The 13,741-nt window shown below is 34.3% G+C and overlaps 1 protein-coding gene across 1 annotated transcript; it reads right to left on the bottom strand.

The window, feature by feature from the left end:
• Nucleotides 1-2,018: 2,018 nt before the first annotated feature.
• Nucleotides 2,019-13,346, bottom strand: MS3_00010014 (uncharacterized protein; the record flags this gene model as incomplete). Its single annotated transcript, XM_051218344.1, has 15 exons — nt 2,019-2,032; nt 2,144-2,197; nt 2,243-2,299; nt 3,253-3,321; nt 3,841-3,897; nt 4,162-4,230; nt 4,353-4,394; nt 4,822-4,878; nt 6,230-6,268; nt 7,411-7,473; nt 8,203-8,268; nt 9,318-9,374; nt 10,207-10,275; nt 10,699-10,752; nt 13,223-13,346. 15 exons carry the CDS (start codon nt 13,344-13,346, stop codon nt 2,019-2,021), a joined length of 891 nt encoding a protein of 296 aa, XP_051072931.1.
• Nucleotides 13,347-13,741: the final 395 nt, after the last annotated feature.

The following is a 13,741-nucleotide window of genomic DNA, read 5'->3' as shown; positions in this document are numbered from 1 at the left end:
GTTCATTCAAGGGAGAACAATTTAAGCTTCATTGAGAAACAGCTAATGATATAGATGTTTGTAAACACCTCTAACCAACTATAAATATATCAGTGACACCTACAATAAAAGTTAATCAGAAATCCAGTTTAGATCAAATGATTTTTGTGTGATCTACCGAGTTGATAGATACCAGAAACCTTATCGTGAGAGGTCCAGAGAGTGATAAAGAGTGACAGAGACTCCAGGTAATCTTGGAAGATGAATAAACTGTTACTAGCACTCGGACTGATGGACAAACTATCTGGAGGAGTGCAGAAAACTCGTCTCTATTAAACTTGGATATCTTTCACGGTAGTGATACAGTTTTAAAAGTAAGCTAATATAGCCACTGGTTGAAGTTTGATAGTCGGACGTCATCTTATCTGACTTGCTTTGATAGCTGACCGTAACACTTTACATGACGGATTTAACATCCTCTCATAATTAACACAGAAGAATCGGTTTAACTAGTATAGTAACGAAAATACAAGCCTCTGTGTCCGTATGATGACAAAATTTTGATGTTGATGAGGAATTCTTGGAAGCTTGGACGGGTTTTAGACTTGAATGTGAATGTATCAACTAAATGCACACTCTTCAGGTTTTTAAATACAAGCAAACTTAATGGCATACAACAAGAGTCCTATTTCTTGACTCCGAGAAATCATTCGTCCGTATTGATCAAAAGCTTTCGTGTTAATTTTTTTGTTAAAATGCAGACCATAGCAGCAAACAAATCTTGCGAGTAATCTTTTTATGGTGAATGTTTGCTTGTGTCGGAGATTGTAGTCAGGTTTACCAGAATTGTCATGTGATATCCATCAGAGATGGACAACATTCATCGTTTTTATTTATTTTATCTATAAATATTCCCTTATGAGTGACGATTCCATCACCTCACTTATCATGAGTTGATATTCGCACAAATGATGCACTGGTTGACCTAGTAAATGTCGACAAAGCCGAGTGAAGAAGCTGCACAGGAGACTGAGTAACGGAAGCTATAAGTTGTGATCGATTAGATTGTTTGGAACATGTGTCACCTGTGCCTATTCACCACTTGCTTCAACTGGCTGCTCCTAGTCCAACAGACAGCCTAATCAGGTGTTAGCATTAGTCTATGAAGTCACAGATTGTTGTTCCGAACTCATCAGTAGGTGCAGCACATATGATTTAAACCAATGCGTTAATAACAATCACTGTTTGGAGTTGTCAAGGTGTTGACATGGCTCAGAATCGTCCACTCTATCTTCCACTAGATATCGAACCTCAGTAATCCTCCATGCAAACGCTTTAAATCTACCATTTCAAACAATATTAAGGACGTGTAATTTTCATGACTATCATCGCTAACATTCTATCTCAATGTATTTTGTTACTTTCATCTCTATATGCTAATATGGTTTGACGATATGCACCAATACATACCGACAGCAGGGTCTAAGCTAGTGATAGTTGAATGATTGACGATTGCAACAGAACATTCATTGTCTCACATTTTAAGGAAGAATTGTTAAGGAGTCTTGACATTTTCGCTCTACAATCATTTGTAATTGTAAGATATGATTTGATAGTTTATTAAGTGAAAAGGTTGTCATCTGATTTAAGTTGGTGCATTCCCTAAGACATTTATTCAATCAATCAAGTAACTTAATGCATTTTAATCAATCCATTTACTACCTTGATTAGTTTATATGCGTGATAAATACTCATAGGTAATATTGCATACTATAACAAAGCCAATACAGCATCCAATAATATAAGCGAAGTTGCATAATGGCTAGCAGTGGAATGCAGTTTGAATCACGTTTCGTCCTATTTCAGAAATGTCAGCCGGATGTACCTGTATCTCAGAGTTGATGTTCACTCTGGGACTCGAACCCAGTACCACACTATAAGATCCAGATACATCCCACTGATGAATATTAAATAGGATGAAACGCGCGAGTGAAAATCGGAAAACATCTTCTAAGGTGATTACTCACATTTTTAGGCCTTTAAATTGAGTTTACTGAAGAAAAATCAGAATTATTCAAAATGGTTTGTAAATAAGACAATATTATCATACAATTACAAGTTTATTTCTACATTACGTAACAAAACCCCTAAAGAGAGTACTTACTTTCTTCCTGCATTATACTTTCGTAGATTTTTATTCTTTCTTCTAATGAAAGTACTTAATAAGTTAGTCGATTATTATCAAACAATAAAAGTCACTTACATTCAAGGACATCTATTCTTTGAACTTCCATATTTGTCAATGTTTTAAGATGATCATCTGTAAATCATGATGAAAATGAACTAAATTTTATCGAAATTAACAGTGTACAGTACTTGTTGAAGAGATCCAGGAAAAGCGGAACACTGCTCTGAAAACAGAGAGGAGCATCGTATCCAATAGGCATTCAACTGAAGGTTTACCAGAAACATTTAGAATGTGGTAAGTCACACGCCGAGTTTTTGATAAAATGAATACCTATACAGCAACTATATTTGAGTGACCTTCCATAATTTTCTGGAAGGCCATCTGAAATACCATAAAAGATCTCGATTTTCTATACATAAACTGGCCTTTGAAGTAAAGCGTCTTCTTCCATATTTCGCCCCTGTCCTCAACTGTCCACGTTGTTGTAAAGATCTAGCCTGGAGGTTACTAGATGAACGTAGGAACCGAATCAAGCGTTCAATTGCAAGACATTTCATTATTAGACAGATCGCAACTGTAAGTTAACTAACCCATAAGAGAAATAAAAAAGTTGGTGATCTGACGTTCAAAGGGATATTCTTGTGTAAACATTTCACTTTGCTTTTAAGAATAAATAAAATAGAGAAGCATATAATAATTTCCCAAGTTACTATAAGTATGAATGTTTGGTGGAGAATTTGTAAACGTGATTTTGTATACCAGATAGGATGAAACGCGCGTCAAACTGGATTCCACTTGTAGTCAATATCCATCTTTGCTTATAATCTGATAAAACTATTTTACTAAAACATCTTAGAATCACATACTGATTTCATTATCTCGTTGAAAATTAAAACGGCTACATACGGAAAATTAGGCTAAATGAGGATGGAAAGACCGAATAAAATAATACATTGATAAACCGTGTGGGACACCTTATTGGTCGGCATAATTAAGTAAGTAACATTCAGATAATTGGCTACTACATAAACTATCGACTTCAAACGAAAAACACATTTCATTGGTGTTATTTGCACAAAACGTACATGTAGCATCCTCGTTTCTAATAGTGACATTACGCTTTTTGTCTTGTTCAGCTATCACTTCTAGATTTGCTATAAAATATAATCAAAGTAAAACATGGTTAATTGAGGTGCTAGTTATATTACTCAGTAAAACTGTGATTTATAGACAACTTTTTCAAAGTGTTCATCTATCTACTAGAGCTAAACGAGGGTTATAAAGCAGTTTGAATTATAAGAATTACGATTCACAGTTTACGATTATGGCTAGGAATTAGATTTCGCGTTTTTGTTATGAACCGTTATCAGCTACTGTGAGATGATGATTTGTAGACTAGGTGGATTGTTATGATGAAGTTTTGTTCTATGAGCTGGATGGCATGGTTGTAGAGCATTCATCATTCCACTAAACGACATCACCAGCACAAATTTTAGGTAGATTTCTATCATCGAAATCAGCTATAATGCCTAAATTTCATTTAGCCAAATGGATGATTAAACTTTGCGCTAAAATCCGACACCTGTTATCTTATACGTGATTGGTTCGTCCATAAATTATTGTCTCGCCAATGATAAAATTATTTACTTCACAATTCAGTTATTAATACTTACCAAAAAGTACGTCATTAATAGCTTCATCTAAATTTTTCTCAGACTTATATATTCGGTCTAATGTGATATTTTCGGAAGTGCGAAAAGTGTACAAAATGAATTTGTTAAGGTTATGTTGTTTGTTTAGTTTCAATTGATATCAATACTTTGAGACTATCGTTTAAAACCTGAAAACACTGAACGGTCGTTTCGTCCTAGTATGTGAGTCGTCAGTTGTGCGGATACATGATCTTACACACAGGAATCCAATACTAAGACAAAACGGCTGTTCAATGCTTCCAGTAATGTAATAGTGGATCATCTAGTAAAATTACTATTCACTTTTATAATCACTGATAATCAGCCAAAGATCATCAACTTCACGTTCCAAATTATGTCGTTGGATTGGATCTAATAAACAAAGAATAACTGGTAACACTATGTGTGATAAGTTTGACATTATTATTCAAACACAAAATAGTTTATTTAACGTATGTAATTGTATGAAGTTATTTGCTTAATTATCAACATACCTGATGTGTTTTTGGCTTTAGCTACAACTGCCCTTATATCCCCTAAAATGATGATGATGTAAAATGGATACTAATTATTCTCGTATGTAATATGTTGAATAGTTATCATCAATTCAGATTAAACTAATCTTACTACATATATAAACGATTAGATCAATTAAATATATTTTGGAAACCCACACGATATGTATCAATACCAAGGTGCGACTTGATAGTTTATTATTACATTATATGTGTTATTTTCTTCTACCATATACAAGATAATTATTTCAAGTGACATATTGTGCGTTAAAACCTCGCGAGGCGGGGTAGTGGATAGGCACTGCTGAGGAGTCCCATACTAGGACGAAGCAGCCTTCAAGTGCTTCCAAGTTTTCTATTGTGGTCTGGCTTCAATTCACTCATGAATTCAATTATTACACTACAGTATTATTTAAAAGTAAATAAATTCGTTGAAATAATAACTAACGCGTGTAGTTATCTAGGTGTTCTGTCATCTCACTAATGTTTTTCTGCATTTCTTCGACTGAAATAAAATTGATGAAAGATGGTTATTTCACATTGATGATTCAATGAATGAAGAGAAAAACGTGATTATGAGATGGTGGAAAAGATTTGTAGCTCAGGTAGATGATTTTGATGGAGCTTAGTTCTCTGAGCTGGATGGTATGTTCATGGAGCTTTCATCGTTCTTCTAAGCGACATCATCAGCACAAACTTCAGGTCGAAGACAGCTCCAACCAGCTCAAAGTACAAAACTCCGTCAAAAATGTGATTATGCTCAGATTGTGTGTGATATGTTGACAATAAACATTAAATTGCTATCAGAGTTCACTTAAGTGAAAAACAAATCTTACTAAAACATCGGATTTCATGTGTCTAGATAAAGGATTTGTTTTGGTTCAAATACTCGTATCTGGACGAAATTAGAAAGAAGCGATGGAAGTGGATTGGGCATACATTGAGGAAAGCACCCGACTACGTCACAAGGTCAACCCTCACATGGAATCCTCAAGGTCAAAGGACAAGCGGAAGACCAAGGAGCACATTACATCGAGAAACCGAGACAGACATGAGAAGAATGAACAACCACTGAATAGAAGAGAAGAGGAAGGCTGCGGACAGTGTGGGTTGAAGAATGCTGGTCGACGGCCTGTGCTCCATTGGGAGTAACAGTCGTGAGTAAATACTAGTATCTGAAAATATCACCCATTTTAAATCATGGAATTGATTTATAAAGTGTGAACCTCCGCCAGTTGTTGAAATACGATCCAACCAAACAAGGTTCTAACAGACTAATCATCGATATATAATGGAGAACACATTTAGACTGGAGATAGAACAATACACTTAATATGAATAAAATGGATAAGTTACAAGAAAGTGAAAATGCTTGCAAAGCCGAGCCGTGATATTCGATGAGTTAAATTTCGAATCAATGTTACTACGTCCACCATTATTGAGGTACTTTTAGTGTTACATGTTGAAAGTCTGTTTTCCCAGTTATCTCACAATCAGCTTTGAGGATTGTGGTCAGAATTCAATAGCACTAAAAGTACTAGCAAAGATTTCTGCACACAAAGCACACAGCATATATTTTACATCATACTATAAAGTGGTTTCCTATCCGGGTCGGATAGTTCAGTGGTAACGTGTCTGACCGTGGAGATGAGGGACACGGGATCGAATTCTTAACGGAACATCAGTTCCCTCAATATTATAGTTACTAGATGACATACTATTAAAAAACGAGAATCAAGAGAATGATAATTTGATTGAATGTGCATTAAAATAGGGAATTATTCGGTTATTAAATTGTGCAATACGTTCTCATGAATATGTATCAGAAATCAATTAATATGCCACATTAATCTCACGGTGTGGGTGCAATTTCGGTAAATCTTTTTTAACTGCATCTATTTTACATCAAAGAAAACGACGCATTATCAGTAAATATAAATGAAAGATCGATATTGAAGTCAGTTATGCTAAATTTTCATTCCCTTATATGACATATATTTACAAAAATTATTGGCTGTCATAAGGCGGTTAGAATGACTTGGAATTCTGGAAGAACAATTATCTACTTACTAACTTACGCCTGTTCATTTTGACCCATAGACTATTATGATACGATTTTTCATTCTTGAGTTATGCTCACTCTATTAATTATAATCTCCAACATTCACAATCACTTTTGTTTAGATCTTGGCACAATTGTGTATGTTGTGTTTTATCATATGATGTGGTCTGTTTGGTTTGCATATAAACACAGTATATTTGAATTAGAGGATTCATATTGTGGACTTAACAGGAAGGGCTAGGCAGGAAGTAGGACCGGTAATGACTCTAGACTTCTCGTACGGGTTTTACGCATCACTAATCTAGTCGATAAATCAATGTTCTATAATTGACGACATCGTTACTTAATATATTCATAGGGCACAGGGCCTTAAGATACAATAGCATTATATCATAATATATTGGGTTAGTTGGATTGATCTTTGTATTCGGTTTAATTATTTGCTTGATCGATGTTAAAGTAAACGTTGTCAGTAATCGAATCACTTAGAGAAAAATATTTAAGTGACGATAATGGACGGTTTGATTTTATAAAAATAGCAATCTATATCTATGTTCACCGAGTTTGATGTGTTAACTTGTTTATTCTGGTTGGTGTCTTGTTTACGAAACTTCGTTGGAAGTGGATAGAACATGCACTACGGCAATCATCAAACTGCATCACAAGTCAAGCTCTAACTTGGAGTGGTGAAGAGAAACGGAAAAGAAGAAGGCTAATTATAACATTTGGTTGGAAAATAGAAGCATATATGAGAAGGATGAACAACACCTGAAAATGATTGTCCAGTACAGAGTTGTGTATTGAGTGCTGATGGGCTGCCTATGCTTCCCCACGAGATGCAATGGTCGTGAGACCTTGTCGTTTAAAAAAGTAAACCGCTGACTAGGAAATATAATTTCATGTTAATTCGCTACATTGTTGGAAATTAATGTATTCACTGAAAAAGATATATATAAAACTGGCCGTGAAACTCACCGCAGAAATTGCTAAAGGCAAGGTTTGTCTCAATCAATTCCTTATTTGTGCTGATAACACGTACTTATATTGAAAAAAAGAAGATCAAGATAAGACAATTATAAAAATCATCACACAGAATACTGCATTATTTAAAGGCCTTGTTTGATTTTTACCACTAGTAATACTAATATAACTGTCTCCATCATGAGATATTTCTCCCCATGACTATTACATAACATATTAATAGTGCTATCCAGCACATACTTATATTCACCAAACAATTATCATGTTCTAATGTATGTTATTGATGATGGTTGTAGTGGTCCTCAACGTTTCAGCTCCGTTAAGTAGGAATTTCTAGACATTCGTATTGAATATTCTGTCTTTGATATTGGTTGATGGTTGTTTTGATTTCTATATGTTCTTTAACCATAGGGATGCTGTTATTATTTTACCAATCCTCGCATTCACGTCTGAATCAGATCTTCCTTGTTCATTGATGATACTACCCAAGTACGTGAAGGATTTCACTTCTTCCAAAGTTTCGCCATCAAATGTGATTGGGTTGGTGTTCTCTGTGTTGAATTTGAGAATGATCTAATAACAGTCTATGGAATACTCACATTATTAGGATAATGATCCAGTAACTCTTATAGCCACTTACATTATAGTACCAGTAACTATAGAGAATGAGATCACTTAATAAGCAATCGTATATCTCAGCTTACAGAATTCACTATACAAACAAGATTACAAATCAATAGTCTTTTATGTTACAGGTTTGCTTATTTGAAACTCTAATAAACATACATTTAGACTCTTTATATTGATTTTCAGTTTCTCCCAGAGTTGATTTTCTTTCATCAAGTGATTTCCCTTTAGTAGAATAAAAATGAAATCCAGTTATTAATGCAAATAATCTAATGTTTTCATCATGATGATTTACATTTCAATACATAAGTGATTTGTGTTTTGTTTTGCACACATCCACGATCTCACACCGTGGGATTTGAAACCAACACCTATCAGTCTCGCGCGAGAACACTTAAACTCTAGATTATTGAGCTGATATCCAACGGTGGTAATGTCTAACTTTAATTGATCCACAACATTGAGTCACAGCTTATGGTTTGCAATCATCTTTTACACTTACAAGATGTATTTTAGTTTATACAATTGCCAATTTCTTCGCACAAAATGACTATTCAACCGAGGGCTTCAACGGTTAGTCAGTAATGCAGTTTTCGATATTATGTGCTTAGTAGTAGTAGTAGTAGTAGTAGTAGTAGTAGTAGTAGTAGTAGTAGTAGTAGTAGTAGTAGAGTAGTAGTAGTAGTAGTAGTAGTAGTAGTAGTAGTAGTAGTAGTAGTAGTAGTAGTAGTAGTAGTAGTAGTAGTAGTAGTAGTAGTAGTAGTAGTAGTAGTAGTAGTAGTAGTAGTAGTAGTAGTAGTAGTAGTAGTAGTAGTAGTAGTAGTAGTAGTAGTAGTAGTAGTAGTAGTAGTAGTAGTAGTAGTAGTAGTAGTAGTAGTAGTAGTAGTAGTAGTAGTAGCGTTTTCACAAATACTTCAAGATTTCTGATAAGGTTATTAAATAAATACAGGTACACTCAACAGATGAGTCTCAAATAGGACGAAACGCACGTCGAACCGTATTCCACTATTTGCCACTATCCATCGTTGCTTATGAAGGTTGTAAATTAAGGCTTTACGCACAGTATGCACATAAACAAATAAAAAACCAATCAACTGCAGTCCTGAATAACAATGGGAATATACAAGTAAACATCAACAAGTGAATTTACTAGATGATTTCACACAGTATTGAAGTAAGCTTCAACAGCTATTGGCTGGAATTGACTTTCACAAATTCTTACTTAAATATTGATTGATAAAACTTCATTCTCAATATGGATATCAAGTACTCACCGTTATTTTCTGTCAAAGACGAGCTTTTGGATGAAGTTTTCATGTTCAAGTATATGTCTGCATGAAACAAAAAACAATAGCAGTCAATGTGAATTTGAAAGTAGTATGTATAGACTTTGATTCCTCATGAATTTATAATTTTAACAGTTGAACCCATTCAAAATGTTATTTGCACTGAGGTATTTTCTTGAGGCAGATTCACAAAACTCTTCGTAGAAAGCCAAAAAGAAAGGCTCTGAAAACATTGAGAATCATCTTATCTAATGAGCATCTATTAGACGTTTATGCAAAATTCAAGCAAAACATCAATAATTTGACAGGTCATATACGCACTTGTGATTGAATGATTATCTATGCTGCTAGTTTGTTCATGAGCTCTCCAAAACGTTTCAGAAACACAAGGACATCTCAAACTCTATAAAAACCTTGAATCTTTCGTACATGAACTGATCTTTGATGTATGAAGTTTGCTGTCTTCCCTGTGTTTCAGTTTCCCTGTGTCGGTTATGATTGTTAATGCATCAAAAATGACAGTGTTTTGTTTGACTCCTGTTCTATTGTGAACTTGATGTCATGGAAGACATTGTTGGTCATTTTGTAGGTGAAAGCATCGACGATTTTCAATGATCAGTGCATGAAATTCTATTGAACAATCTGAAATCATATATCATGTTTGAAAAGTTCACCGAATGAGGATTACGAAGTAAGGCTAATACAAACTATTTTCTTGTAGATCAGCATTAATATTCAGTGGAATATATATAATTATATTACATGTGTAGTAAGTATACTCATTCATAGATTTAATGGATTGATATAGTTTCTTTATTGGTCAAGTGAATTTCATTACTGATTATGTGATATTAAAAAGTTTTTATCTAAAACCTACTGGTTGCTAGATCAAAGTCTAATCTTGCATTCCACTTCTTCTCTATTACAGATTCTATTAAACTATCGACTACAATAGATGATTGAAAAAAGAAAAAAATTTATCGAATGTATTACTCTTATTATCACGAATTATATATAAGCCAACTCAAATTCATTCCATTAAGATTTTGTCAGTCAGTCAGGTACAACATACGATCAGTCACATATGTGCATCGACCAAAATTGTCACACCTTACTCATTAGCACAACAAGATGAACACCGAATTTATCGAAGTAGTTACTTCACTGGTAGTAATATATGAAAGCTTGTGTTCAATACATCCTCATTATAAAAGCTACTGAACAGCTTATATAGATATCAATTTACTGATGTGATATGCTTAGATCTTAGAACAGTGACAAGTTACTGTGACAGGTTTCATATAGAACTTATGCACATCATGTATAGTAACCGTCAAATGATAACATAACAAGGTGTTTTTAAACCTACAATAGTCATCAAGTCCTGAATTCGTCTTTATATCAGATAGTCGTTCATAATTTTCTGATAAAAGAATGGTAACACAGACTATTATGTTAATGAAATGTTCATCTTTTTTACTCTTTCAATGAAGTATAATAAACACCGGAATAATCCATAAATGCGAAAAATGCGATGTGTAATGTGATCCGGTGAGACCCATGAAGTTTTGCTTATGGGTTTATGTAGGAACATTGTGCTACCTATAGCCAGTTTGCTGAGCGCACGTTGTTCCATTACGTCTTTTGATGTTTAGGTTCACCATCGGGTCATCTCTTGAGCACTTTACTATGATCGATTGCAGCCTATCATAGAACTGATCTTTTCATCGTCATTGCTATCATTGGTGGGTGGATAACATTGGATAACATTCATTGGATTACCCTCACTCATCGTTTTTGAAGATGTTTTTATGATCATTGATCAATGAGATTCCTTTCCTTTACTTGATTTTTGTGCTTCTTTGAACAACATGAGAGGAAATGCTTGTCTACAAGGGGCATTTCCTTCTTTGTGAATACAGTTCAGAAACATCTCCCCGAATCTAATATGTCCTGTCCAGTATAAGTCAAACGAATTTCACTTGTTGTTTCCATAGCTGTTTGACTGATCCTCCCAGTATGACACATTGTCCGGACGTTCAGTGGTTCAATAATAATTGTTGATCTGATTATTAGAAGAAGAATCGGTTGTGTGACTTCCGATGAATCGCGCATTTCATCATGAGGAATCATACTTCTACTTTCATTCGGAGGGCGGATTTTAAATGGTCTAATCGTTTTACCCTGGTTAATGATTTTTGAGCAAGATGATTTTCAACGAGATGGAGTTGCTGACCTCATGTCCAACCTTCCTCTTTTACACGCCCTTTGGACTAGTAGTGACCCTAGAATAGCTACAAACGGAGTTAATCCAAGTGTAATCATAAAATAGTGTTGAATGTGGAATCGTGTGAAAGCAACACCGATCTCCGATATTCCACAGCATAATTTGCAATGATAAAGCCTCATAAAATAGGCACACATCTACCACAGTGAATACAACAACGTTAAAATTTGCTTCGTTCTACTTATCTCGAAATTATCTATTGAGTAACATCGTTGGTAAACTCCAACTGAGTAAATATGAGTGACTGAATTTTTCAAAATGAAATCCAATTTGCCACAGTTATTTATCAGTTATAAACGTGAAATACATACAAAATGAATTGACTTACCTGAGTACGTCTGCAGTAAATTAGCATCATTGGGAGTGATATCTGTATTTAGTAAAAATCACTCGAGTATGAATCTTAGAAACTAATGTGGTGTTGTTCTTTAGAAACATATTACTCCATCATTCTGTTGCACTAATAATGCATTTACAAACTGTTTGTCCAAACGTTAACATTACATTATGCATGATATTTGCTAATGGGATGTGGTTGTATTTTGTTACTCACTTCCCACTATTAAGCCTCCATAGAGCCAAAGAACTGTGGCGAAACCAGAACGTTCCTAAATTACTTACGTAAAACGATAAACTCAATAGAAGCATAGGCCACTGACCAGTGATGTTTAATCAACACCGTCTTGGTACCTTCTTTACAGTTAATGCTTATTACTATTCATCGTCTTTACATATATTTCCATGCTGGCTTGTTCACAGAGACAGTCGACTATTGGTTAAACTATCCCGTCAAAATATAAGAACATATGTCTTAAAAACTTTATAAATAACACTAAGTTACTGATATTGATTGTCATAATTTGCAAGTTTTACTGTCTTCGTTTAAAATGTATAGTGAAAATTTTGACTTTGACTAGAATTGACAGTTACTTTGAGCTTCAGATATCCATCAGTTTAAGAAGTAATGCACCTCCTTTCAAACAACCTGCTGATCTATTTATTCATGCGATTGTCATAGATCTTGTTCATTGTAATGATTTGAAGCATATCTCAGGTAGCTTTGTGTATGTGTTTGTGTGGTAATATGGATACATCTCTAGCCAATACTTGGAAAACACATACATCTGCAAATTGCACACCAGTTTTGTGCAATTGTCGCAAAACATATTGCCTCATGACACATCATCATGCCTGATGTTATCCATTTTGAACAATTCAGACTGTAGTTTGTCTTCTCTTATCCACACTGTGTCCAATCAGCTTCACTCATTGCAGACAATGCCTGATTGTATGTTCTCATCTACACTGTTAACCAAATATCATTCGCAGTTTCAAAACTTGACCTGATATTCCATTCACTTTTAATAGCTGCTTCTGTGGTTGTTAGACTGAATATCGCTATCGTGACATCATAAGAGTTCCGTGTTTCATCATGAACTGTCATAGTCATTCAATATGGGGTCACTTCCATACTCAGGACACAATTTCAATGGTTTCATTGATTGTCTCTGATAAGATTTATTTCACCGACGTTGTTAGACAACTATTATTAGGTATCTTTTACAACATATTTGCAATAAATAAATAAATATACACATCAACCTACTTTTGAATAGATCTAAAATCCATTTAGCTGCATACAATTTTTCTAGCCTCATTACTTCTATTAAATGCAAAAACGGTACAAGAAAATCAGTGAAATGTGAAGACAGAAGCTTATCTGTAAACATCTAATTCGTCTGATCAGTGGATAGTTTTACTTACAGGTGACTAGAAGATTTGGAATCACAGTTAAAACATGTATGGGTAACGTTAATGATATATGTCACCAACAGATATAAATTGAAGTTAGTTTTCTGGCATATGAATTTGCAGTTGTATTTAATCGTTATCATGTTGAATGAAGGTGTGAAATCTGAAAAGAAACCCTTTTTCATCGCTCAAATATATGATCATGACTAAATATTAAACACTGAGTTAAGTGATATAGATCATCAGTACACTATTTATATTATCCAAGAGCATAATGTTATCAGTATGGGGTTGCAGATATTATTATGTTTTTGATTGAAATCATTAATCGATTGATGTTAAACCACCATTGTGTACCTGGAAGCACTGGAAG

The sequence above is a fragment of the Schistosoma haematobium genome, chromosome 1, assembly GCF_000699445.3.
Source record: "Schistosoma haematobium chromosome 1, whole genome shotgun sequence".
NCBI classification, from domain to species: Eukaryota; Metazoa; Platyhelminthes; class Trematoda; order Strigeidida; family Schistosomatidae; genus Schistosoma; species Schistosoma haematobium.
Note: the sequence above shows the minus strand (reverse complement) of the source record. Positions and strands in the feature narration are given on the sequence as shown.